Source organism: Pinus tabuliformis, chromosome J (genome assembly GCF_031772625.1).
Source record: "Pinus tabuliformis cultivar Carrire ecotype Pingquan chromosome J, CPIR1, whole genome shotgun sequence".
In the NCBI taxonomy this organism is placed as follows: Eukaryota; Viridiplantae; Streptophyta; class Pinopsida; order Pinales; family Pinaceae; genus Pinus; species Pinus tabuliformis.
Window position 1 is genome coordinate 172866840 of NC_142295.1, and position 25551 is coordinate 172892390.

Sequence of the window (25551 nt, forward strand, 5' to 3'; positions counted from 1 at the left end):
AACTTACAATCCGACGGTCATGATATGTTCTAGACATGAAGTGATTCGACAATTCATTCTCTCCTCGGTATTACCGACACTTGATCTGTGGCTTAACACTCGATTGGTCCATGATCTCTAAAGAGCATGGAGGATCATTTGGTAGGTGGCCGTTCATGAGAAAAACTTATGTAAATTTTCTTTTTTTTACATTAATAAATTGCCTGAAGTGGCCACATTGGCTCAGACTGTGGATTGTTTCCCTCTTTGAGGGTTTTAACCACGTCAAAAATACTGGTGTACTGATCCGTGATCTGTTTGTGAGCGGCGTCCTTTGGTGTTCTATGTAAGGAACTTACCCTCTAAATTCCTACATGGTATCAGAGCTATTCAAGGGCTGCATTCATTGGTGATCCAAATCCAAAGCCGGTACAACTGCATCCGACTGCGTTTCCTAGATCTACTGTTTCTGACTGCTTTCGGGCTGAAAGGACTGCTCTATTGTGTTAGGAGCATCTGTTCCAGTGAGGAACCCATTTCGTTTCACGCGAAAAAGTTTCCGGTAGCCCTAGCTATGTCATTTTTAAGATCTGGAGGTATACAGTCTTTATTTGCAGTTATAGTTATTTATCTCTCTGTTTTTTTCGGTTTATAGTCCTCTGTAATTTTTTATATTACCGGATCTATACTTTTCATTTCGGCGTATGCTCTTTGCCCCGCTACTCTGTGCGATTTGGGCAAACCAGAAACATAAATAAATGATTTTTCTCATGCGTATGCTCTTTTCTGCATGCCTTAGGGTGATCTCCGAAAACCAGAAGCATTGAGGAAAATGTCTAGTTTCCGGCCAAATCTAACTTTAAGCCATAAGGCTTGGATACTTTTTGCTTGTTCGTTTGGTACGTGTGGTTGTTTTTTTTGTTTTGCAGGCAAAAAAGGGGTTTTTCAAGTAAACACACACCCCAAAGCTTCAGTGACAAAAAATAAAAATAAAAATAAAAAACCCCCTTCCTCCTTTCCAAAAATTACTAACCTTTTAAACTCGCTCACTTGGTTTAAAGTTACTTTATGAGAATAGAGGTCTTGGGTTCAAGTCTTTCTTTTTGTTGAGTTATTTCTTTTTGTTGAGTTACTTTTTCTAAAAGCACATGTAACTTATGTTTTAAAGTTACTTTATGTAAAAGTGTTTTCACTCATTATAAAAAGTGAGTCACTTATAATTCGAAAGTCACTTTATCTTTTATTTAAGTTACAATTTAGTGGATAGTTCATAAGTACCATTGTAAAAGTGACTTTCACTTATTTATAAAAGTGGGTCACATAAAGTAATATTTTTTTTAAAATGAACTAATTAGATTAAGTTTGGAAGGTGGGTGGGGGGGGATTTTTTTAAATATAACATTATCATCAATTTCCCAATATTCACGTGGTTCGTTGGCATCTTCAGTAACTTTTCTTCAAAAAGCCATAACTTCTTCATCTGGAAGCCGTTTTCTGAGCCGTTTTTTTTAATCGCCTAATTTTTCGAGATCTTTCCATTTGAACACTTAGTTTCAGCGTATACAATTTCAATTTTGTTTAAAATGGAAAGTCCATGCCTAGTTATTCTTGACAACACCAACTACTTCCAATAACTATCCTACATTTTGGATTTACTTTGAAGTAAAGGTCTTTATAGAATAACTTTAGGCCAAGAGTCTAAACCTCAAGATGAAGATAAGCAAGCTAAATGGGAAAATAAACAAGATCAAGCATGTGGGTTGATAGGGACGTCTATTTCTCCAAACCTTAGATTCCATATCGTAGAAATTGATACCTCTGATGAAGCAATGAAAAATCTCAATAAAATTTTGGAATTAAAAATGAAATTAGAGCCCATCAACTCGAAAATGAGTTGCTTACGTTGGACCCCAATAATTTTTCTTCCATTGAAGATTTTTTGTCCGAGTTCAAGACCCTTAGACTTCTATTGGAAGGTGTTAAGGTTAAGAAAGAAGATGGTAGCCTTATCTATTCCATTCTTACTAAGTTAGGACTAGCCTACTTTGTGTTTGGTTCCACCTTCCATTCTACTAGAGAAGCCTTTATTTCTCAAGGACAAGACTACAAATCCCCCTCTTTTGATGTCTTTTGTGATTATTTAATAAGAGAGTAAGAAAAACTCTTACATCTTGGTCTTCTTAATATTGGAAACTCTTCTAAGAAATCCTTAGCAGCCCAGCAGTAACCAAGTTCAAAGAATCCTAAGAAGCAGCATCCTAAAAATAATGGTCCTAAACCAAACAAGGGTCTTAAGCAATTTCAGTGTCACAATGAAAAATCAACTCAACAAAATGATAAGGCAACTAAAAACAAAGGGAAGAAGACTGATAGACATTGCAACTTTTGTAATCGTGATGGCCACTTAGAATCCAAATGCTTTAAGAAGATGGAAGCCTTGGAAGCAGCAATGAAGAAGCATAACATCCATTTCGAGCACTCTTCAACTTCAACTTCATCTTCAGGAATAACACTTTCTGCATGTGGTTGTCAAGCATCTCGGTTTGGTTATGCACTAAATGTATCTTCTTCTTCTCATTCTCATGAGTGGCTCATTGATTCTAGAGTTTCTTATCACACGGCCAAAAACAAAGCCATGTTTTCTTCTTTAAATGATTGTAACACCAAAAATATATATGTTGGTGATGATAGATCTCTTAGTGTTGTAGGGACTGAAACTATTCATCTAGACAATGGTCAATTTAATGATGTATTATGTGTTCCTACCTTATCCTGCAACCTTCTATCTATATATCAGATAACTCATTCAGGTGAAGGTAAAACCGTTGAATTTTCACCTCATGATGTTGTAATTAAGGACCTAAGAAATCCTAGACAGATTTTTTAGCTACTGGCATTGTTGATGATTCTACAAGGTTGTATAAGTTTAACAACTTTGATTCATCAACTCTTCCATCGGTATTTGTTGCTCATAATGATGAAGTGAATAAACTTTGGCATGAGCGATTTGGTCACTTAAACTATCGCTCCCTTCAAAATCTATGTAAAGAAAATATGGTGATAGTTCTTCCTATGGTATCTTGCAGAGATGGTGTTTGTTCCGGATGTAAACTCGAAAAACATCACCAAGATAGTTTTGAAAAACGTGCCTCTTGGAACGCCTCAACCCCTTTACAGCTTGTGCATAGTGATTTATGTGGTCCACTTCCAGTTGTTTCATTCTCTGGCTACAAGTATTTCTTAACTTTCATTGATGCTCCAGATGCACTTGGTTATACTTCTTAAAACTCAAGAGTGAAGTCTTTAACATGTTCTTGGCCTTTAAGGCCTTTGTTGAGAAACAATCTGGACATCAAATTCTTAAGCTAAGATCTGATAATGGCGTAGAATATGTTAACAACAAATTCATCAATTTTTGGACTGAGCATGGAATTCAATTGCAACATACTATTCCATATACTCCACAGCAAAATGGTGTAGTTGTAAGGAAGAATTGCACCTTAGGAAATGGCTAATTGTATGCTTCAATCTAAAGGACTTAGTCTTAATTTTTGGGCAAAAGCAATTAACTGTGCAAATTACATAGTAAATCAGGCTCCTACTAAGGTTTTAAAGAATATCACTCCAGAAGAAGCATGGAGCTCAATTAAACCAGATGTAACTCACTTTTGTGTTTTTGGAAGTGAATCATGGGCCCATATTCCAGATGAGAAACGTAAAACCTTAGAACCTAAGAGTGAAAAATGTATTTTTGTTGGATATTCTGAAGATGTCAAAGGATATAAACTTCTTCAACCTAAATCCAAAAATGTTATCATTAGAAGAGATGTAAAGTTTGCTGAAAATATATCGGCCTACGAGCCTAGTTCGGTAGATGTGCCACCTCTCTCTATCCCTTCTACTTCTGAAAATATTCCTTCTTCAGATGATGACAGCAAGGATGACAATCCTCCCCCACCTTCTCGGGATCCTCCTTCAACTCCTCAGCTTCCAAAATGGGTCCGCACTACTCGGGATGCAGCAGGTGCTCTTGCAGGTGATCCTACAGATTAGTGTCGTACACGTTCTCAGTTCGATAGAGCCTCTTCTTTACTGGCTCAAGTTTCAATGAATTATGATCCTAACACCTTTGCAGAAGCTTCAGGCCATCCAGATTGGGACACAGCTATGAATGAAGAATATCGTTCATTATTGGCAAATGATACATGGGACCTTGTTCCTCTTCCAAAGGGACGAAAACTTGTTAGATGCAAATGGGTTTACAGAAATAAGTTTGGACCAGATGGAAAAGTTGATAAACATAAAGCTCGTGTTTTTGCTAAAGGTTTTTCACAAGTTGAAGGCGTTGACTATACTAAAACCTTCTCCCCTGTTGCCAAAATGAACTCTATGCGCCTTATTCTTTCCCTTGCTGCCTCTTTCAAGTGGGAAGTACATCAGATGGATGTTAAATCTGCCTTCTTGCATGGGGATTTGCATGAAGAAATCTATATGGAACAACCTCCTGGCTTTATATAAACAGACTCCAGCCTTGTATGTCATCTTAAGAAATCCCTTTATGGTCTCAAGCAAGCCCGTCGGGCTTGGTATGCCAAAATGGATAGCTTTCTTTTAGATACTGGCTTTTCTAGGTAACATTTTGACAATACTGTCTACACCAAGAAAGTGGGTAAGTCTCTTATCATTCTTGTTCTTTATGTTGATGATCTTATCCTTACTGGTAGTGATCCCAACCTTATAAACCATGTGAAGTCCAGCCTTAAAAAGCAGTTTGAAATTCCAGACTTAGGACACTTGCATTATTTTCTTGGTCTTCAAGTCTTGCAATCCAAAGAAGGAATTTCCCTTTCCCAGTCCTAGTAAGCCTGTGATCTTCTAAGCCACTTTCACATGGAAGACTGTAAGCCAGCCCCTTCTCCCTTTTAGTCTGGAGCCAAACTTTCAGTCACATGTACTTCCCCTGAAGTTGATGCTACCTTATACCGTCAGCTTGTTGGAAAACTTTTGTATCTAACCCATACACGTCCTGACCTTTCCTTTGCTGTTGGCCTTGTTGCTCGGTTTATGCAAAACCTACATGAAAGTCATTGGAAAGTAGCTAAAAGAATACTTCGCTATGTTCGAGGTATAGTTCAGTTTGGGATTCATTATAGTGCAGAAGCATCTCCTCTATTGGTTGGTTTCACTGATTCTGATTGGACTGGTGACCCTGATGATCGGAAGTCTACTGCAAGTTATGTCTTCACTCTTGGTTCTGGACCTATTATATGGGCTTGCAAGAAACAAAGTGCCATTTCTCTTTCTTCAACAGAAGTAGAGTATCGTGGCGCCCTTGAGGCTAGTAAGGAAGCCCTGTGGCTTCGTCAGATCCTGTCAGAGTTTGGTTTTTAGCAGCAACATCCGACTACACTTTGGTGTGATAATCAAAGTGCCATTCAACTATGCAAAGATCCAGTCCAACATCAGCGCAACAAACACATTGAACTACACATGCACTTCATCAGAAAGCTCATTCATGACCATGTTCTTGAAGTGCAATATTGTTCAACCAATGATCAAGTTGCAGACATCTTTACAAAGGCTCTCACAGAGGCGAAGTTTACTAAACTTCGATTTATGGTTGGAGTTCGGGAAGTTGTCACTAAGGGGGGATAGGCTCTAATGCCTCCTTCCTTCTCCTATTGTGTCATCTTTGTACATCCTTCAATCCTATCCCAAGTTGTTCTTAAGGGGGGATGTTAGGATATTTCGACACATAGGAAATAATTAAGTATAACTTGGTCTAGTGTATAGTTAGGTAAAGTGTGTTTCTTTAGTATGTACTTTTTGTAACTTACAATCCGACGGTCACGATATGTTCTAGACATGAAGTGATCCGATGGTTCATTCTCTCCTCGGTATTACCGACACTTGATCCGTGGCTTAACACCCGATTGGTCCATGATCTCTATTTAAAGAGCATGGAGGGTCATTTGTTAGGTGACCGTTCATGAGAGAAGCTTATGTAAATTTTCTTTCTTTTACATTAATAAATTGCCTGAAGTGGCTGCGTTGGCTTAGGCCGTGGATTGTTTCCCTCTTTGAGGGTTTTAACCACGTCAAGAATACTGGTGTACTGATCTATGATCTGTTTGTGAGTGGTGTCCTTTGGTGTTCTATCTGAGGAACTTACCCTATAAATTCCTACACTATGTCCCAACCATCTTTTGCAATTTTTTTTTTCTTTAGATGCGGCTTGATATGCTTTTATCATTCTTTCAGTTGCATCAACCTCTTATGTCAAATTTTTGGGCCCTGACTCAAAGATGAGGATATAAGGTGCCAATCCCAATGACAAATGACAATCAACCCAAAGAATGGATGTGGATAATAAGGGAAACATGGAATGTGGTAAGTATGGATTACCTTGGGCATGCTACTTCAATCAATGCCTCCTATTAGTGCCCCTCCTAAAGGAAGGACCTTAGGGGTGGTCACACTAGAGTAGGGGCAAATGATAACCTCCCAGGCGAAGAGTGGGAACATGGGTACAATCAAGAGTGGTCAATCTTCCAGCTTGGCCTGTGATCCATATTTGATATTAATATGCCCCAAAACATCAAACGAAAGCACATGACTCCAAGAATGGTTAGTGTACCTTCTTGACAGATGACCCACCTTCCTTCAACATGTCAGATGGGAGAGTACTGACAGGAGCATAAGAGGAGAGTTCTGATGTAAAGCTATCTGCGGGCCATCATAGGGCTGCTGGCTGGCTGGCTGACAAGTGAGGAGAAAAAAATCCTCCTAGGGGTTACCTACTTTTTGGTGGGTAACACATATCTCATAACTGACGTGACCATAGCAATAACTTTGCATTTGGCTTCTAACGTTCTCCCATGACAAAAGTGTGGGAATCTCACTAATGATGAACTGGAAATTCACTTTAGAAGATTATTCCCATGTAAAACTGCCAAGAAAGTCTAATAACCCTTTGCTCAATTGTATGCAATGTGTTGTTCCATTGCTGCATCATTTACTGTTTGAGAATATATTATCTCTTTGCATGCTATCAAATAAAAAGATAATTATTGAAATGCTAGGTAGTATAGTAGGGGTCTTATGTGGGAAAAACTAGTAATAAATCTTTTAGCACCGACAACAAACCATTGTAGTTCAGGCAGGACTTCAGAATGCCGTTGGTTTAGATGTAGAAAGCTCACCTTAAATTAAAGGATATTGTTGCATCATGAAGAATCAGGAGCCTAATTGGCTCAGGATGAACGATATTCACATAAAAGAAATTTAATTAAAATTGAAATATGGACAACATGACTAAAGTTTGAGTGCATCGGCAGGGGGTCATTTTAAGATGTGGGACTGCAAAGGGTGGAAAACGTAAAAAGCAAAACGAGGAAACTTGAAAGTTCCTGTCTATAGGGTGACTATGCACCTTGTCCTGCTGTAATGGTGCATAGAAGTTGGAAACATATACTGATAACTACAATTTTCTGTGCAGAACCTAAATGGAAAGAGAAACTTGCTGCTGTTAATGAGAATTCAAATCGAATGCGCATACAGAGTTTGCAGGTAATATACATCAGGTCATAATTTTTCCTTGTGAATATTTAGGATTGTTTAACCTCGACATTTTCTTATTTTGAATTGGGAACCTGCAGAAAGTGTATGATTTTAAACCAATATTGCATCTAATTTACTCAAAACTTTTCATCTGCTTCTTCCCATTTTAAGCATTAGAAATTTCAGCTTGTTGCACATCAAGTAAGTGGCCTAACTGGGTTTCCATGGGGAGTTTCTTTTCTCATCACATTCCTTTGTTCGACTGGTAAATGGTTGAAATAAAAAAAAAGGTCTAGATTAATTGGTCTCATCATCAATATGGCTTGGGAGTAATTTTCAGTATGCTTCAAATCATGACTTGATTAGGAAAAGGAGCTGATAAGACCTCAATCTTTAAGAAAAGAACATTTTAACACTTAAATAAGGAAAGCATATTGATTTTCTCCTTGAGTGAGATGTGTCTGTTGTGGAGATGACTACCCATTGGGTTGTCATATGGTGCACTTAATATCATCATGCTTTCCCTCATAGTGGAAGCCTATACTGAACCAAAGAGGGTCTATCTATCGAACTTGTAGATTAAGAAGATTTAGTAGAATGCCAGCAACAGGACATTACGGTGTCAGAGGAATTGTGATTAAACCTCCAGATCAGAAGTTCTGATTGGATTTGTGAGCAGATGAATTTTTCCAACTTGGACAAGTCAAACCTGGCATTGACCGAGTTTGACTTGGTCAACATTGGCTCACAAGTCCTGAGATTTACTCAACCAAGTTGCTATGATGCCTTCATAACCCCTTTTCAGTGCAATTTTGGTTATTTTTCAGTCTTTTTCAGCAAAATTTCTCTCTTCCGGTTGACTGCACGTGACAAACAGAGATACAGGAGAACAAAGTTACCCATCTAGGGCACCCACGTACTATTGTTAACCATCCACTAAAGCTGTTTTTTTAACTCAAAATATGTGTATATCTTTGCTTTCTTGAGAGAAATTTTGGTGGCCTCTCCTTTTCTACCAAAGCATACTAGATTCTTCAGCTCATGGCCCGATAGAAGTTTGAACTTTAGATTTGCTACAGCTTCTGTTACTTTAAGGTGTTTCCCTATTGTATTGTAATGCGATATAAGCTATATTTAATTACTGAGGTGAAATTCAAGATAAGCATTAGCACTTGACCTTGGAAACACGTTTCTTTTATATTAGCAGTTTCACTATGTCTAAAGTTTATGTTTTACAACCAAGCAAAAGGTGAACAAATTCTGAGAACTCTTAGGGATAGTGATGGAACATTTCATGACTTGGGTGTTACTGTAGAAAAGAAAGAGGATGCAAATATGGCTAGTTCTGGACACTCTTTCAACTGTAATATAGGACTTTCTCTGAAATCTATCTTTATCCATATGGTGGAATCTAGGGTACAACCTTTGATCTTGGAAGACTAAATGCCAAACTTACAGCTAGTTGGTACATTTATGGCCATTTCTGGACTGGTCATAATCCTTAGTTTCTTTACTTGTGACTATATCTAGTCATATGTAATTAGTTTTTTGGTCAAACATTTTTTCTCTCATCCAAGGAAAGAGACAATTGGTTTTTCTTCATAATATTGGGCTATATCTTAGTGGGAGATACTTGAGACCAATCTACTGTCATAATTCTACATGGTTGTTTCACATGTGTGGCAGGGAAACGGCTTCAGATATTTGCACCTGAATTCTGGATCAGTGGTTTCTGACTATTGGAAGGCTTGATTGGGTCAATTTTGGTCAGGAGCCATTAAGTATATGCAACCGTTTATTTTACTCTGTACTTGCTTTTGTGAATGCAATTGTTGCTGCAAAGCTCTAGAACTAGAACGGGGCTAGTTTCATCTGACACCTGACATACGGGACAACAGAAGAATTTAAGGAAGCCTTGTGGAGGAATCACACACTAATTGTAGGATGGTACTCCTGTGGCATAATATTGTGTCAGTAGAATAAAATGTAAATTGTTACTACCCTGAATGTGGTTGAGTTTTAAAGAGGCATCTAGCCTATTTTGTGGATCTGATTTGGTTCCCTAGATATTTTATGGATAACTTTGTCCTTGTTTCCCTAGGAATAGAAGACTAGCCATCTCTGTAACATTCTTCCTTTACAAAGTTTTGATGGAACTAGAGGGCATTTCTCCCTTTTCTTGTGGTGGCCCAACTTCTAAGAGTGTAAAGCATATTATTCTGACAAGTTATCTACAGGATCTTTCCCGCTACTTCACTGTGATTGATTTCATCTTGTGAATATACAAGTTGAGGATTAACATGCATTGATAAATGAGAGAGGAATCTGAAATATGATGATCTATGCTCTAATGGATATCTCATCATTCCTCTATCCATTAAAATGTTCATTTTTTTTGTCTTCAATTTTCTACGTTGGATTTCCAACTTGATTATGAAATAGTAATGCATATGCTCCCATATCTCGTCTTCCCTTTCCCATCAAAATGTCCATTAAATAATAGTCCTGTTTTCAAATCTAGCAATCCAGTTTCAAATTTGATTACTAAAACAATGTTTTTTTCAACACATTTTAACTGTCAAATCAGAGTTGTCATCAACAATGATAACGTTCATTGCTTGTAACTGACATCTTACTGCTGGTTTCCTTTTGAAAAAAATTTAAGAATATTTAAATGTAAAATTTAAGAAACTGGAGGGCTTTTTCTAGAATGGTTATGGATAGGAATACATGTCTTCACACTTGTTCTTATATGTGCAAGATACATTTGAAGTTTCCACTAATTATAGACACACATTTCACTGGTTCGTAGGAGGAGCATGTCTCTTTGCTTAAACTGAGTTTACATCAATCCTTCTGAGAGCACTGGGAAATTCTTATCTTTTTCAGGTACATGAAGAGTATAAGAAACAACAAGTAACACTGCAAAGAGAAAAACTGCAAGTCGCTGAAAATTCATATTTACTCAAGGACTTGGATTTCATTCCCTGCCTAACTGATGAAGGTTTGATCAGAGACATCAGTGCATCTGATGCAAAGGCTAGTGTCTATGCAGTTTTTGATGAAACCAAAATACTACAGTATGTTGGAATATCAAGACAGGTACACAATTGATTTTCATACATCTCTTATTTGATATGATAGTTGCTTTGTTATGTGTATAAATGCTTTAATACTGGCCATCATCTTTGAGTTGTATTTGTTCATAGGTCAAGTAGCCTGTATGCCTGAATGTACAGTCCATCTGTTCTGCAACTTCTATAATTGATGTGTGATTGGGATTCACTGCTTCAACTAACTCTGTGGATATCTAGAAAGATGTTGTAAGATACAACCAATCTTATTGAAATGTCACGTTTTCAATTTCTTTCAAGCAATGCCCTTTTCCTATTTCAAATTTTCTTTTCTATTGCGCTCCCTATTTCAGTTGTGGATCAACTCTTATGTAACAATAACAAGTCCAAGGCTCATCTACTCATTTGCAATGCAACCTGTTAGCCATCATTTTGTTGGGTAAGCAAACTCCAGAGCATTGTTATGTTGATTATATGTTTGGGATCTCTGATGACAAAAGGAATATTGATTCCAGGTCAATGGTTGCCAGCATACGTTGATAATCAATTTGTGTTCTCTAGGTTCTGCTCAGCACATTTTCATTCAGAGAAAGTATAGTGCATAAACTCCAGCCTACAGAAGACATTGGACGTTGAAATTTAAAGCTTTCCATTCTTGGTAGACAGTGCTCTTTGTGCATATTAAGAGATTGATAGTGTTCCAGAGAAACCTTTGGATGATGGAGCAGGCTTCGATTGCTGGAATACATCTGAAGTTTATTGTAAGTTATTCACAGGCAGACCTAATAATAAAGACAACTCAACAGGATTTTCTTGGTAAGGAGATTGAGGTGCCTCCTTTTGAACATGAGCATTATTTAAAGAGCAATGTAATTTTTATCAAAGCCTACGAATGATGCCATTGAAATTACTGGGATGTGTTCTACCATGGTTTGTTGCAATGCGAACTGAATGGGAATCAAAGGAAAATGCTTGGAGTTTGAACCCTCGGCTCTTGCATTCCTTTCTATCAAGGTATGAAAACGAATGATGCTCAGTTGGAATCATGCCCTAATATTGTACGTTTATAGAGGGTCAAGTATTAGAATCTGGGCTGCTGGGTACTTGGAAATTATCATAATGCATGGCTGTGCACCTCATTGACCTGTTTCTCCACTTGGAGGGATAATATTGATTTAATATAACCGGCAGCAGTGACAAATCAGGATTTGGAACAGATTGAAAGCTGGTCCTTTGCATCCTCATTATGGCATATTGCATCAAATGGGTTGGTCTCAAGGTAATCACAAAAGAAAGGCACAAAAGCTGAGCAACAAAGGGCTGGATTTGTGGGTTGCTTCACCTCATGTGGCAATATAATTGTTGAGGAAACATACCAGCTGAGTGACCTAATCAGTGTTTTCAACAGTTTTCTGAAATTGAAGGTAAGGTCTGATATGATGTATGAATGGTCCACATGCTTAGTGACAACTGCATCCTTATACATCTTCATGATAAAGAAGGTCAAAGTCACACTGATTGGCTTTGGATGGTCTCACCTTTCCTGAGGACTGTTGCAGATGGAGAATTTGCCCAGTGAACCAAATAATGTGAAAAGAATGAGCAGGCTCACTCCATATTTATATACTTTTGAAAAGTTGGAGTGGGCCGACCCTTATGAAGTTTGATGTTAAAATAAATTTGATTGACGCCTTGAATTGAAAACCCATTCATCCAGTGTGGAGAGCCTTTTGGGAGTTTGGGGCTTTGCATATTGGGATTTATTTGTATGACTCATTCACTTTTGGGAGCTGAGTGCTTCTGTGGATGCCTCTTGTCCACTTTAGAAGGTCACTTGTAGAATGGTACATTGCAGTAGGGCCTTTGGAAGCTGGATTACTTTCCGAAATCCCTTTTATACCCCCATTTATGGAGATGGGTCACTTTTTGAAGGCTTGTGCTCCTTTGCTCTGTACATTTGGCATGAACTCCCTTCAATTTATGTAATTTAGATTAATTAATTGAAGAAGAGGATCTTTTGCACCTACATAGGCTAGATTAGGGGCTTTTAGCCTAGAAAATTAATATTTTGATGTAAAGGAAGTTGAGCACCTCCTCGATAATTAGAGTTGTACTTCTCATTTTATCAAGGTTTGATTGGGGGAGAAATCTCTTAGCAAATCTGAAATTTCTGCAATTTTATCTTCTTATAATTTGGCTATGAATGGATGAGTTTAGCGACATCCTGGAGAGGCCTCGTTGATGTGTATTTCACTATTGATGAAGATTTAATGAATGCATGATAATCTAAGTAAGTGGACTTTCTTTGTTTTGGTTATGTTTATGGATGATGGCATTAGGCATTAAGCAGGTGGGCATGGTATATTTTCATTATCCCTCTTAAACAAACACTTCTTCTAAGACTTTGAGGAAGGAGCAAGTGGTCTCCTTCCCTTATTTTGTCCTTGAAGATTGAAAAGTGTAGGGTAGTGAGTGGACTTACTCTAGCCTAGTTAGCCTAATTCTACTACAATCCTTTTCATGTGTATTGATCCTTGACCCCATATGCTCCCCAAAAAATATTGCAAGCTATATAAGGCATTGATCTTCTATCCTCCCTCACATTTTCCCTTGTAAATCCTTTAAATCATTTTGCGAGGGTTTACTCTCCAAAATCACCTTATAATTCCTACACTGTGTGTGATTGTGGATGTTTTGATATCTATTCTAGTTTTTGTAGATGATGTGGTTCCCTTAGCCTTGTCTCCATGGGATTGTAGAGATAGTTGGATGCCCTTGCTCTCTTTTGTGATCATCAATAGTTGACAACTAACCTAGGTAAACCAAGGTTATGATCTTCAATGGGATGAAGAAAACCCTCTTGGACCTACATTTCTTCTTCAAAAGGAGGAGATTGAAATTGCCAGTGCCTACACATATTTGGCAATGCAGTTCTCAGGATCTCAATTTAGTTTGCAGCAAGCCTCCCAACCTTCTATTAACAAGGGCCACAGATCTGCAACCTACATTGAGAGACAATGTTTCGCCATTTTCAGGACATCTGTAGGAATTTACAGGGTAAGTTCCTCAGACAGAATACCAAAGGACACCGCTCACAAACAGATCACAGATCAATACACCAGTATTGTTCACGTGGTTAAAACCATCAAAGAGGGAAATAGTCCACGACCTGAGCCAACGCGGCCACTTCAGGCAATTTATTAATAAAGAATGAAAATTTACATAAGCTTCTCTCATGAACGGTTACCCTACAAATGACCCTCCATTCTATTTAAATTGAGATCATGGACCAATCGGGTGTTAAGCCACGGATTAAGTGTCGGTAATACCGAGGAGAGAATGAAGTGTCGGATCACTACATATCGTGACTGTCGGATTGTAAGTTACAAAAGTACATAGTAAAGAAACACACTTTACCTAACTCTACACTAGACCAAGTTATACTTAACTATTTCCTATGTGTCAGAATATCCTAACATCCCCCCTTAAGAACAACTTGGGATAGGATTGAAGGATGTACAAATATGACACAACAGGAGAAGGAAGGAGGCACTAGAGCCTATCCCCCCTTAGTGACAACTTCCTGAACTCCAACCATAAATCAAAGTTTAGTAAACTTCGCCTTTGTGAGAGCCTTTGTAAAGATGTCTGCAACTTGATCCTCTATTGAACAATATTGCACTTCAAGAACATGGTCGTGAATGAGCTTCTGATGAAGTGCATGTGCAGTTCAATGTGTTTGCTGCGCTGATGTTGGATTGGATCTTTGCATAGTTGAATGGCACTTTGATTATCACACCAAAGTGTAGTCGGATGCTGCTGCTGAAAGCCAAACTCTGACAGGATTTGACGAAGCCACAGGGCTTCCTTACTAGCTTCTACGACACCATGATACTCTGCTTCTGCTGAAGAAAGAGAAATGGCACTTTGTTTCTTGCAAGCCCATGTAATAGGTCCTGAACCAAGAGTGAACACATAACCTACAGTAGACTTCCGATCATCAGGGTCACTAGCCCAATCAGAATCAGTGAAACCAACCAATAGAGGAGATGCTTTTGCACTGTAATGAATCCCAAACTGGACTGTACCTCGAACATAATGAAGTATTCTTTTAGCTGCTTTCCAATGACTTTCATGTGGGTTTTGCATAAACCGAGCAATAAGGCCAACAACAAAGGAAAGGTCAGGACGAGTATGGGTCAGATACAAAAGTTTTCCTACGAGTTGACGGTATAAGGTAGAATCAACTTCAGGGGAAGTACAAGTGACTGAAAGTTTGGCTCCAGGCTGAAAGGGAGAAGGGGCTGGCTTACAGTCTTCCATGTGAAAATGGTGTAGAAGATCACAGACATACTTGAACTGGGAAAGGGAAATACCTTCCTTGGATTGCAAGACTTGAAGACCAAGAAAATAATGCAAGTGTCCTAAGTCTGTCATTTCAAACTTCTTTTTGAGGCTGGACTTCACATGGTTGATAAGGTTGGGATCACTACCAGTGAGGATAAGATCATCAACATAAAGAACAAGAATGATAAGAGACTTGCCCACTTTCTTGGTGTAGACAGTATTATCAGAATGACACCTAGAAAAGCCAGATTCTAAAAGAAAGCTATCCATTTTGGCATACCAAGCCCGAGGAGCTTGCTTGAGACCATAAAGGGATTTCTTAAGCCGACATACAAGGCTGGAGTTTGTTTGTATAAAGCCAGTAGGTTGTTCCATATAGATTTCTTCATGCAAGTCCCCATGCAAGAAGGCAGATTTAACATCCATCTGATGGACTTCCCATTTGAAAGAGGAAGCAAGGGAAAGAACAAGGCGGATAGAGTTCATTTTGGCAATAGGGGAGAAGGTTTCAGTATATTCAATGCCTTCAACTTGTGAAAAACCCTTAGCAACAAGACGAGCTTTATGTTTATCAACTTTCCCATCTGGTCCATACTTGGTTCTGTAAACCCATTTGCATCTAGCAAGTTTTCGTCCCTTTGGTAGAGGAACAAGATCCCATGTATCATTTGCCAATAATGAACGATATTCTTCATTCATAGCTGCATCCCAATCTGGATGGCCTGAAGCTTCTGCAAAGGTTTCAGGATCATAATTCGCTGAAGCTTGAGCCAGTAAAGAAGAGGCTCTATCGAACTGAGAACGTGTACGTCGCTGATCTGTAGGATCACCAGCAAGATCACCTGCTGCATCCCGAGTAGCACGGACCCATTTTGGAAGCTGAGGAGCTGAAGGAGGATCCTGAGAAGGTGGGGGAGGATTGTCATCCTTGCTTTCATCATCCGAAGAAGAAATATTTTCAAAAGTAGAAGAGATAGAGAGAGGTGGCACATCCGCCGAACTAGGCTCGTAGGCCGATATATTTTCAGCAAACTTTACATCTCTTCTAATGATAACATTTTTGGACTTAAGTGGAATAAGTCTATATCCTTTGACATCTTTAGAATATCCAACAAAAATACATTTTTCACTCTTAGGTTCTAAAGCTTTATGTTTCTCATCTGGAATATGGGCCCATGCTTCACTTCCAAAAACACGGAAGTGACTTACATCTGGTTTAATTGAGCTCCATGCTTCTTATGGAGTGATATTCTTTAAAATCTTAGTAGGAGTGCGATTTATTATGTAATTTGAACAGTTAATTACTTCTGCCCAAAAATTAAGACTAAGTCCTTTAGATTGAAGCATACAATTAGCCATTTCCTTTAAGGTGCGATTCTTCCTTTCAGCTACACCATTTTGTTGTGGAGTATATGGAACAGTATGTTGCATTTGAATTCCATTCTCAGTGCAAAAGTTGATGAATTTGTTGTTAACATATTCTCCGCCATTATCAGATCTTAGCTTAAGAATTTGATGTCCAGATTGTTTTTCAACAAAGGCCTTAAAGGCCAAAACATGTTAAATACTTCACTCTTGAGTTGTAAGAAGTATACCCAAGTACGTCTGGAGAAATCATCAATGAAAGTTAAGAAATACTTGTAGCCAGAGAATGAAACAACTGGAAGTGGACCACATAAATCACTATGCACACGCTGTAAAGGGGCTGAGAAGTTTTTCAAAAGTATCTCGATGATGTTTTCCGAGTACACATCCGGAACAAACACCATCTTTGCAAGATACCATTGGAAGACCTGTCACCATATTTTCTTTACATAGATTTTGAAGGGAGCGATAGTTTAAGTGACCAAATCGCTCATGCCAAAGTTTGCTCACTTCATCGTTATGAGCAACAAATACCGAGGGAAGATTTGATGACCCAAAGTTGTTTAACTTATACAACCTTGTAGAATCATCAAAATGTCAGTAGCTAAAATCTGTCTAGGATCTCTTAGGTCCTTAATTACAACATCGTGAGGTGAAAATTCAACGATTTTACCTTCACCTGAATGAGTTATTTGATATACAGATAGAAGGTTGCAGGATAAGGTTGGAACACATAATACATCATTAAATTGACCATTGTCTATATGAACAGTTCCAGTCCCTACAACACTAAGAGATCTATCATCACCAACATATATATTTTTGGTGTTACAATCATTTAAAGAAGAAAACATGGCTTTATTTTTGGCCATGTGATAAGAAGCTCCAGAATCAATGAGCCACTCATGAGAATGAGAAGAAGAAGATACATTTAGTGCATAGCCAGATCGAGATGCTTGACAACCACATGCAGAAAGTGCTATTCCTGAAGATGAAGTTGAAGTTGAAGAGTGCTCCAAATGGATGTTATGCTTCTTCATTGCTGCTTCCAGGGCTTCCATCTTCTTAAAGCATTTGGATTCTAAGTGGCCATCTCGATTACAAAAGTGGCAATGTCTATCAGAGTTCTTCCCTTTGCTTTTATTTGCCTTATCATTTTGTTGAAATGATTTTTCATTTTGAGACTGGAATTGTTTAGGACCCTTGTTTGATGTTATGCTTCTTCATTGCTGCTTCCAGGGCTTCCATCTTCTTAAAGCATTTGGATTCTAAGTGGCCATCTCGATTACAAAAGTGGCAATGTCTATCAGTCTTCTTCCCTTTGCTTTTATTTGCCTTATCATTTTGTTGAAATGATTTTTCATTTTGAGACTGGAATTGTTTAGGACCATTCCTTTTAGGATACGACTTCTTAGGATTCTTTGAATTTGGTTGCTGCTGAGCGGCTAAGGCTTTCTTAGAAGAGTTTCCAAGATTAGGAAGACCAAGATGTAAGAGTTTTTCTTGTTCTCTTATTAAAGAATCACAAAAAGAATCAAAAGAAGGGGACTTGTAGGCTTGTCCTTGAGAAATGAAGGCTTTTCTTGTAGAATGGAAGGTGGAAACAAACACAGAGTAGGCTGGTCCCAACTTAGTAAGAATGGAATAGATGAGGTTAGTATCTTCTTTCTTAACCTTAACACCTTCCAAGAGAAGTCTAAGGGTCTTGAACTTGGACAAAAAATATTCAATGGAAGAAAAATTATTGGGGTCCAATGTAAGCAACTCATTTTCGAGTTGATGGGCTCTAAGTTCATTTTTAATTCCAAAAACTTTAGTGATCGGTTTCATTGCTTCATCAGGAGTATCAAGTTCTGCAATATGGAATCTAGGATCTGGAGAAATAGACATCCCTATCAACCAACGTGCTTGATCTTGCCTATTTTCCCATTTGGCTGCCTTATCTTCATCTTTCGGTTTGGTTTCTTGGCTCGAGGCTATTCTGTAAAGACCTTTACTTCTAAGTAAATCCACAATGTAGGACCACCATTGGAAGTAGTTGGTGCTGTCAAGAATAACTTGGCATGGACTTTCCATTTTAACAAAAACTGAAGCTATAGATGCTGAAACTAAGTGTTCCAATGGAAATATCTCGAAAAATTAGGTTGATTAAAAAAAAAAAGGCTTCCGGATGAAGAAGTTATGGCTTTTTGAAGAAAAGTTGTTGAAGATGCCGACGAAGTGCGGGAATGTGCGGAAATGAATGATAATGTTATATTAAAAAAAATTTGCTCCCTTTCCAAACTTAATCTAATAAAGTAGCTTTGGACCAAGGACTTGAACTCAAGACCTCTATTCTCATAAAGTAGCTTTGGACCAAGTGAGCTAGATTAAAAGGTTAGTAATTTTTGGAAAAGAGGAAGGGTTTTTTTTTTTTTTAGTCACTGAAGCTTTGGGTTGCGTGCTTACTTGAGAAAGCTCTTTTTTTCCCTACAAAACAAAAAACACAAAACCCAACACGGACATACAAAAAAAAAACAAACCTTACGGCTTGAAGTTAGCTTTACCCGGAAACTATATATTTTCCTCAATGTTTCTGATTTTCTGAGATCACACTAAGGCGCGGCGGAAAAGAGCATATGCATGAGAAAAATCCTTCCTCTCTGTTTCTGATTTGCCCAGATCGCACAGAGTCGCGGGGCAAAGAGCATACGTAGAAATGAAAGGTATAGATCCGGTAATAAAAAAAACAAAGAGCTAAATAAACCGAAATAAACAGAGAGAAAATAACTAGAAATTGCAAATAAACACTGTATACCTCCAGATCTTAAAAATGATGTAGCTAGGGCTACCAGAAACCTTTTCGTGTGAAATGAAAGGGGTTCCTCATTAGAACAGATGCTCCTAACACAATAGAGCAGTCCTCTCGGCCCGAAAGCAGTCAGAAACAGTAGATCTAGGAAACGGCAGTCAGATGCAGTTCTACCGGCTTCAGATTTGGATCACCAACGGATGCGGCCCTCAAATAGCTCTGATACCATGTAGGAATTTACAGGGTAAGTTCCTCAGACAGAACACCAAAGGATACCACTCACAAACAGATCACAAATCAATACACCAATATTGTTGACGTGGTTAAAACCCTCAAAGAGGGAAACAGTCCACGGCCTGAGCCAATGTGGCCACTTCAAGCAATTTATTAATAAAAGAATGAAAATTTACATAAGCTTCTCTCATGAACAGTTACCCTACAAATGTCCCTCCATGCTCTTTCAATAGAGATCATGGACCAATCGGGTGTTAAGCCACGGATTAAGTGTCGGTAATACTAAGGAGAGAATGAATCGTCGGATCACTACATATCGTGACTGTTGGATTGTAAGTTACAAAAGTACATAGTAAAGAAACACACTTTACCTAACTCTACACTAGACCAAGTTATACTTAACTATTTCCTATGTGTCGGAATATCCTAACAACATCTTGTCCAAGTTCTCGCTCATGGGCTCTCTTATCCGGCCACCACGCTCTATGGCTTAGAGGTTTTGGGGCCTTGTTTATTTGAGTCTAACTAGGCTTGAATGGAGTAGGTACAGATTCTTCTCCTCCATTTCATCATCGAATCCAAACAGGCAATCCCTCAACCTATTATCTTGGCAAAGTTTGGGGCATGGCCTTTTCAACTTGAGACAATAGGTCTCTTTTCTGCACCGGGTTCAGTGCTTTGATGAAGGGGCGAGATAGGCACCTATACTTGGCTTGTTATTCCCTCGAGGCCATTACCTCGTCTAGTCCATGGAGATTGTTGAAATTTTCTAAGTCTAACCCGTTAGAAATTCTTCTTGCACTATTTGGTTTATTTCACCTACTTGTTTAATTTCTTAACAAGTTATTTAACCATATAAATACTGAAAATAAACAAAAATGCAATCTCAACCATCTACAGATTATCAACTGAAAGAATAGACAAACACACAAGGGACACCGTTATTTTTGGACAATAGTCCCCTGAAAAACCCAACTTGGGAAAACCGGTGCAGCAGTTCTGAGGTTTTATTATTAGCGACTTTCTTGAGTACAACTGGGTGCCAAACTGGCTCACCTAATAGAGAAATCAATCTGGTAGTGATACCTCTCTTCGGAAGCAGATACTCGACAAGTTTGCTCCACGAAAAAACTCTCCAACGCCTCTCTGAGGCTTTGCGTCAGCCTTTTGATGCTCTACGCTGGCTCTCTGGCCCTCTGCATCACTCACGCAGGCCCTGGTAGCCTCTGCGCAATCCCTCTAGCCCTCTGTGTGGCTCCTGCTGGCTCTACGTAGCCTTTTCTGCCTCAGTGCTGATCCTTCGACACTATCTCTGCCTCTCTACTATGCACTCACTGCCCCTCGCTGCAACTCTGATCACTGGTTCGATTTCTCTTAGCAAACCCCACTTTAGAAAATCGAACTGACTGATCAATCTTGGTGTATCTCCAACTGAACCTCAAGCCTCCTCTTATACTTTCCCTGTTGAGTCTTCAATGACCGAGATTAAGTCCCTAATCAACGGCTAAGATTAGATTTGGCTTGATCCATGTCATTTAGAACCTTCTCACCCAGTTTTATATTAATACCCATTAATATTTTAATTTTCCTAAGTTTAGACTTAGGAACCCCATTAAAAATATTAATTATTTTAATATCTTTCTAACCGGGTGGAATTTCCCCAAACCATTTCTGGGTCTTGGAGATCTCATGTGCTTTAGCCTCTCCACCAATTTTCATGGCTAGAGCACATCCGATGCTACCCCAAATCAACACTCCCTCTTAGCGAGGAATGTGCTCTAGTAATGCTCCACCACTGAACATCACCCTGATCATCCGACACCGGTACCTGTGCTGATGCTTGGCTTGCTGCCCAACATCCTCTGCACTGCTGCCTCCTGTACTGCTGCCCATGGCTCTGCCATTGCCACTGCTACATCTGTACTACAGCTCCCTTTGCATCCGTGCTGCTGTTGGTCCTTCCTCCCAACACTGCATCTGCACTGCAGCTCTCTCTCATCATGCTGCATCGTGTTGTCCATAGCACTACCACTGCTACTGCTGCACTGCAACTCAGTTACTAAGAAGTAAGTAACTGATCTACCCAACTACTGACATCCTTGTCAGGCTAGAAGCCCTCTTGATGTTGAAGCTCCCTCTACTGCTATCTTGTGCTCCCTCTGCTACCTCTGCGCTGCTGCAACAACTATGTACCTCTCGCACTGCTGCAAACACCTTTGTGCCTTTCTGCACTGCTGCAACCTCTTCTATGCCTCTCGCATTGCTGCAACCCTCACTGCACTGCTACAGATCCCTGCACTCTAGCACTGTTCTGCCGCTCCATCTGCATCTTGCTTCTACCGACATCCGACATCCTGCTACTATCACTTGGGGCTCCCGTAGCTGGATATGATCCAAGAGTTTGGGTACCTCAAGGATTTTGCCCCACATCTCCTGTAGTCCTCCTGACTATAGCTCGATGTCACCCCACCTTTTCTCTAGAGGTGTATAAGCACTCATGGCACAGTCTCATCCGTCTCAACTTCTTTCTCCGCCTTTGCCGAAGCTGCCTTGGAGTCAAAAGCTTCTCCCTTATTCTTCTTCCTGGGACACTGGGTTGCATAATGACCCAGCTCCCCACAATGGAAGCACTTTATCTTGGAGATGTTCTTCTTTCTCTTCCCCTGCTGTCCCGCAGATGCCAGAGCTGCATCCTCCTCTTTCTTGATTTGACCTCCTTTGCTGCTACTTCCCGCCTTGTTCAACCGTCTAATCTCTTCTTGGCGAAGAGCTACCCACATCTCTTCCCATCCTGGAAGAGTCGCTTTGCCCAAAATGCTTTGGACGAATGTCTCCCACTCGGAGACTGCGTTCAGGGTGATCCTCACCATGAACTCCTGATCCGACTTGGCCCCTATGGAAGTTAGTTGGTTCTGAATCTCCTGCAACCTGCTGAGGTAGTGATCTATCTGCTCCCCCTTCTGCATCTGATATGACTGCAGCTGATTCTCCAGTAGCATCTTCCTTTGCACGGAAGTGCCCTGATACAATGTCGTCAAAGTGTCCCACATCTCCTTTGTCGTATTCTTCTCGGCAATATGCTGAACTACATGATCCTTGACCCCATCAAGGATTAGGCACTTTTCCTTGGCCATTGCATCCTCATACCTTTCGTTATCAGCTGGGTCGACTGGGATAGCCATGGTTCTCAAGGCGAAGCCCTTGATGCTATGTCCATCCAGAACAGATAGGATCCTGGCCTTCCAGATTACAAAGTTGGATGCCCCATCCAACCTGTCCTGATCCCTCAGTCCATTCATTGCCATCTCCGCTCTTCTCTTCGACTCCCTCTGAGTCTCTACTTCCCTCCTGGAAGTTCTCTTCTAGACTCCCTCTGAGTCTCGATTTCCCTCCTGGAAATCCTCTCCTAGACTCCCTCTGAGTCTCGATTTCCCTCCTAGAAATCCTTCTGCCAACAGTTGAATCGCTCCTCTCCGATCCCCTTTGCTCCTGCAACACTGATCTGGATTTCTTGGCTAGAAATCCGCCTAGGTAGCGACTCCCTCTACCTTGGTTTTGTCCCGTTAGGTACTGTTCTGCTTCGACAGCAACAACACCCCAATAGCTTCACAATCCACAATCTGCCCACAACTCCCTAGGCCCCAGCGACTGAAGAAATTGAGCCTCTTAGCTTTGTGCAATCCCGGCAAGGCTGAATCGCTCCTCTGGCCAACTGCGTCACTCCTACCTGGCTGAGCAGGATGACGTGGCTCTTCGTGAGCCTCTTCTACCTCTCACTGCTTTTGCGTTGGCCCTCTCTCTGGCTCGAACTGATGACGTAGGCCCTCTACGTCACTCCTCCTCTGCTGCTTTTTGCTTAGGAACAACTTCTGTCTCTCGGGACAGTTTTTTACGCTACAAATTTTCTGATTTCAGCTGGTGCCTTCAGCTCTCCTGTGATTTGCAACGCTTTGATACCATGTTGAAATTTCTAAGTCTAACCCGTTAGAAATTCTTCCTGCACTATCTGGTTTATTTCACCTACTTGTTTAATTTCTTAACAAGTTATTTAACCATATAAATACTGAAAATAAACACAAATGCAGTCTCAACCATCTATAGATCATCAACTGAAAGAATAGACAAACACATAAGGGACACCATTATTTTTGGACAATCGTCCCCGGAAAAACCCAACTTGGGAAAATCGATGTAGCAGTTCTGAGGGTTTTATTATTAAGTAGCTTTCTTGAGTACAACTGGGTGCCAAACTGGCTCACCCAACAAAGAAATCAATCTGGCAGTAATACCTCTCTTCGGAAGCAGATATTTGGCAAGTCTACTCCACGAAAAACTCTCCAATGCCTCTCTGAGGCTCTGCGTCAGCCCTCCTGGCCTCTGCGTTAGCCTTCTGATGCTCTGCGTTGGCTCTTTGGCCCTCTGCGTCACTCACGCAGGCCCTGGTAGCCTCTGTGCAATCCCTCTGGCCCTCTGCGTGGCTCCTGCTGGCTTTGCATAGCCTTTTTTGCCTCAGCGTTGATCCTTCGGCACTATCTCTGCCTCTCTGCTATGCACTCACTGTCCCTTGCTGCAACTTTGATCACTGGTTCGATTTCTCTCAACAAACCCCACTCCGGAAAATCGAACTGACTAATCAATCTTGGTGTGTCTCCAACTGACCCTCAAGCCTCCTCTTATACTTTTCCTGTTGAGTCTTCAACGACCGAGATTAAGTCCCTAATCAACGCTAAGATTAGATTTGGCTTGATCCATGTCATTTAGAACCTTTTTACCCAATTTTATATTAATACCCATTAATATTTTAATTTTCCTAAGTTTAGACTTAGGAACCCCATTAAAAATATTAATTATTTTAATATCTCTTTAACTGGGTGGAATTTCCCCAAACCATTTCTGGGTCTTGGAGATCTCATGTGCTTTAGCCTTTCCACCAATTTTCATGGCTAGAGTACATCCGATGCTTCCCCAAATCAACAGAGATTGGCTCGTTGTGGTTTATGGGGGGTCTCAATTCCCTTGGAGTCTATAGGCATTCAAATAGACCAACTCCCTCCATTCAAATACTCCTTGAGTGCTCCAAGCCGCCTTCTCCCTCTCAGACAAGAGTTAAACCAATTCATTAGGGATGAATACATTTAGTTTATTTAGACCACTTGGGTTAAACCCCTGGGTGGGGTACATCCAAAGATGGCCTTCTATGTTGAGCACTTTTTGGAGTTGAGAAATAGGCTCTTTATTCAATCGCAATACACCCTTTGCAATTGGATGCACGCTCTTTACATCCCTCTAGGTGAGTTTAGAGCAGGCTTTCATAAGCTTCAGGTAGAGACTATTCACGATATTGACTTATTAGATAGGAAATGCCAGTTCTGCCACCTTCAAGAGGTTGAGACTGAGGAGTATTTTTTTTCGTTGCCCCATTTACTACAAAATCATAGGGAGGTTCCATTTCGTATTCAGAGAGTACCAATCTCTCTCTAGTTTCTTCAGATTCTCGAATCAGAGATGTTTAGCCTTTTAGATGCAAGAGATCTTCCATCTCTGTTATCATTCTATCCAATCACTTCCCAAGCCAGCCTCCATTCAGACTATCACATCCTTCTTTACGAGGCTCCCACCTGCTTAAGGCACCAAGAGACAAACAACCATATATCAATACGGCCTTGGAAGACTACCCACACTTCACAAAGACCTTAGCTTCTAATCCAGTCTAGACCTCGCACCGACAACTAGTGGAGATCGTCCCAACTCCAATAGTGACTCTCCTCTTCCAGTCTTCTAGACAATGGCACAACACATCATCCAACCCTTCTTCCGATGCTTCTTTTGTGTAATCCTCTATCTTGAGCTTCCTCCATTCAATATTGGATGCTAGGAGAGACATATCCAGATATAGCAAACTTTGAGACATAATGCTCATTGCCTATTTCCATTTTCCATTTCCTAGATCTGCCTATATTGTACATCTTTCTCTCATAGTGGCATTCAACTATGGAGTTTGGATTTTGTTTCTGCATGGTTTGGGTTAGGTTTACATTCTTTCTTTATGAATTCTCTTTTATGGGAGTTTTTTTAATGCTCCCACGGTGGATTGGCATCATTGTACCCAACAGTCCCTCTGACTTACTTTAATGGCCACTTGTTGGAGATTAATATCTTATCTTATCTTATCTAGTAATCCTATTCTAGGGGAGGACCCCT

The 25551-nt window shown here is 39.9% G+C and overlaps 1 protein-coding gene across 6 annotated transcripts in view; it reads left to right on the forward strand.

Annotated features, from left to right (window-relative positions):
* Positions 1–25551, forward strand: part of LOC149226223 (uncharacterized) — a 180405-nt gene that overhangs the window by 93331 nt on the left and 61523 nt on the right. For 4 of the 6 annotated variants that reach the window (XM_089375237.1, XM_089375236.1, XM_089375238.1 and 1 more), the window contains exon 4: positions 10429–10641. In XM_089375237.1, coding sequence (XP_089231363.1) covers positions 10429–10641 — 213 coding nt within the window. Of the gene's footprint in view, positions 1–7477; positions 7549–10428; positions 10642–25551 lie in introns of all 6 variants that reach the window. The other 2 variants (XM_089375240.1, XM_089375241.1) reach the window with 1 other exon arrangement.